This window comes from Sphaeroforma arctica (assembly GCF_001186125.1).
Source record: "Sphaeroforma arctica JP610 unplaced genomic scaffold supercont1.4407, whole genome shotgun sequence".
Lineage (NCBI taxonomy): Eukaryota > Ichthyosporea > Ichthyophonida > Sphaeroforma > Sphaeroforma arctica.
This window is the reverse complement of record NW_014036151.1, coordinates 1-2,508: the sequence shown is the minus strand read 5'-3', so window position 1 is coordinate 2,508 and position 2,508 is coordinate 1. Positions and strand designations below refer to the sequence as shown.

Here is a 2,508-nt window from a genome sequence, read left to right as displayed (position 1 = left end):
GTTCTGCTTCTTATTAGTATTGTTGAAACCCAGTATGGTGGTTGAAAAGTTTACCAAGTACATGCAATGCTCGTATTTGCAAAACGTATCAATATGTGCGACCCTAGTTCAAATCTATTACCGACTTGATTCATCGTACGCAGGTGAATGCACTAAAATTATAGAAAATTCCGAAATACTAATCGGGTCTGGTAAACATGCTTTCAATTTGAAGATATAATTGCATAGTTCTCAACCCATTGAACACAAGGTGTTTGATCGAATCATTTCCGGGTGATAGGGCTACATAGCGCGTGGCAGTGTCAAGTACCACATTCCTAGAGAATACCTAGTTACTCACCTCGATAGTAACCTGACACTTAACAGCAACCAGTTGAATGAGTTGCTAATAATAAACCTGAGAACAACTACAGGGTGCGGGCGTACTATGACTCATCGATCTGAATTTATTTGATTTATGTACGAGTGTATGGTAGCCTCCGAAGATCACGGGATACACTGCCGATTGACTTTGGCCACTCTTCATTTAAAAACCAATCATCCAAGATGTTATCCGCTCATGTCACGTTTCCGTCCCCTCCTTCGTACTGAAATTTAGGAATAGGAATGAAATACCGAAATTAACCAGTGGGTGTTCGTGGTAAACGCTTTAGCATATTTCTGACCTAAAAAAAATCTTCGGGTTTACGATCATTCTCAGTATTCTAACATCCCACCCGCACAAGTCATCAAAAATGTGTGATATCACAAGCGTAAAGAAGAACATGAGCGATCCCAGTGACCCCTTCTACACCGGGCAATTTATAGTCTACTTGGCCGCCAAATGAATGCCTTTGAACGCTCTTCAAATGCCAAAGATCTTGTTCTTTCAGAAATCCGCAAGTGCAACAAAAACTAAACGATTCCCGAAGCAACACTACATTCCGAATAAATAGACACATCTTATATATTCCAAATACAAAACACGAGCATCACTCTATTCCGTATGAATAGACACAATTGATACATTTCTAACACGGACAGGTGTGCTAATTGGGGTAGCGAGACATACCATCGGCCAGGCGGGTTATAACTGGTCCTGACTGCTCATACGCCTGGGTATACGCTGACAACACGTGCTCGAACTGTATGGAGGGTGAGCAGCGAACAACCCCCGTATATTGTTAGTGAATAGGCTTTAGTACACAAAAAGAGATTCAGGTAGGTACAGGTTATTGCAGCTTAGATACTAGTTTACGGAAAGACTCAGCTGCGCGGAATGACGAAATTTGAAGTTCATAAGAGAAGGTGGAATGTATTTGATGGTGTGCTTAGTAGGACCGTGATGTATGGAGGAACCACCTGCAACCACGTTAACGGATTATAAAAAGCGTATACAGCCACACTGCAAACACGCAACCAATATAGATGTATGTGCCAGCCACTTTGGATATAGACACGCATGTTTGTATAGGCATTCTGTACTGTTTGTCGCCGTACGTTTGCCTATCGAAAATAACAAGCTCAACAGCAATGCGTAAATGATCACAAGTACTACAGCGCACAGACAATCCCCTAACAATAAAGCTAATGAGAATCATGAAAAACACCCAGGGTGTTTCTGTCGAAATGAATACGTGTATGTTAACAAATGCTGCCGACAGTCGTCGTGTGTTGGACTATAAGACCTTCCAAAGCCATCGAACTAGAACAAAATTATATATCCCCAACATAAAGTATATCCAATACAAGACGAGACAATACTTAGCAAGTGACATTCATTCACTGACAAGTTTTTCATTCACTTACCAGCTTGTCATGCACATACCAGCTTTTCGGAATTGGGATGTGTGCTGAGGAAGGCTCTCTCCAATACATAGAGATCAACGCCTTTGTCTTCTGGTAAGGCGGACGTATAGCTCAACCCAAAGTCTATCAAAACCTTGACATCGGGTATGGAGTGGAAGTTAGTTTTCGCGCAGACATGAACCCCATAATATACTTAAACCTGCCTGGGACGCGATAGATAAGCAAATTAGCGTGTGATGAGTATTGCATGAAGTTATTGGGCGCTTCAAGGTCTCTGCACAAGGTCGATGGATATTGGCCACAGCGGCAAAATGTGTGAACAAATACCAAGAAATAGGCAAGGACTCTTGACTGTAGACCAAAAGTAACAGATTCTAATCTCGCCTCTCCCGGTCGTGCAACATTCAAGCAACAGCCCAATAAAATTGAATTTGTCCTTCATTTGTATCACCATACAGAATATTTTTTTTTCAACTGAAGGTATAACTAGATTATGTAGATGTCGTCCGAGTACTAAGGTCGTAAATAGGCTTAACATCGCATGCACAGTCTAGCCGAGGTGTCTTTTCAGAAACTGATATCTAGTTATGCAAGATGACAACCAGACAAAAATGGAAAGAAGTATTACACACAGTATAAAAAAAAACAGGTAAAAATGATATTAACCAAAAAAAACTCACTTGCCTACTAGATTAAATATGATATATTTGAATGTATACA

The 2,508-nt window shown here is 40.7% G+C and overlaps 1 protein-coding gene across 1 annotated transcript; it reads right to left on the bottom strand.

Annotated features, from left to right (window-relative positions):
• Positions 1–419: 419 nt before the first annotated feature.
• SARC_14290 (hypothetical protein) lies at positions 420–1,932 on the bottom strand (the record flags this gene model as incomplete). The annotated part of the gene is made up of 3 exons (XM_014291579.1): positions 420–587; positions 1,052–1,124; positions 1,808–1,932. Coding segments are annotated over 3 exons (236 nt in total), but the record flags the coding sequence as incomplete, so codon positions are not given.
• Between the last annotated feature and the right edge of the window lie 576 nt (positions 1,933–2,508).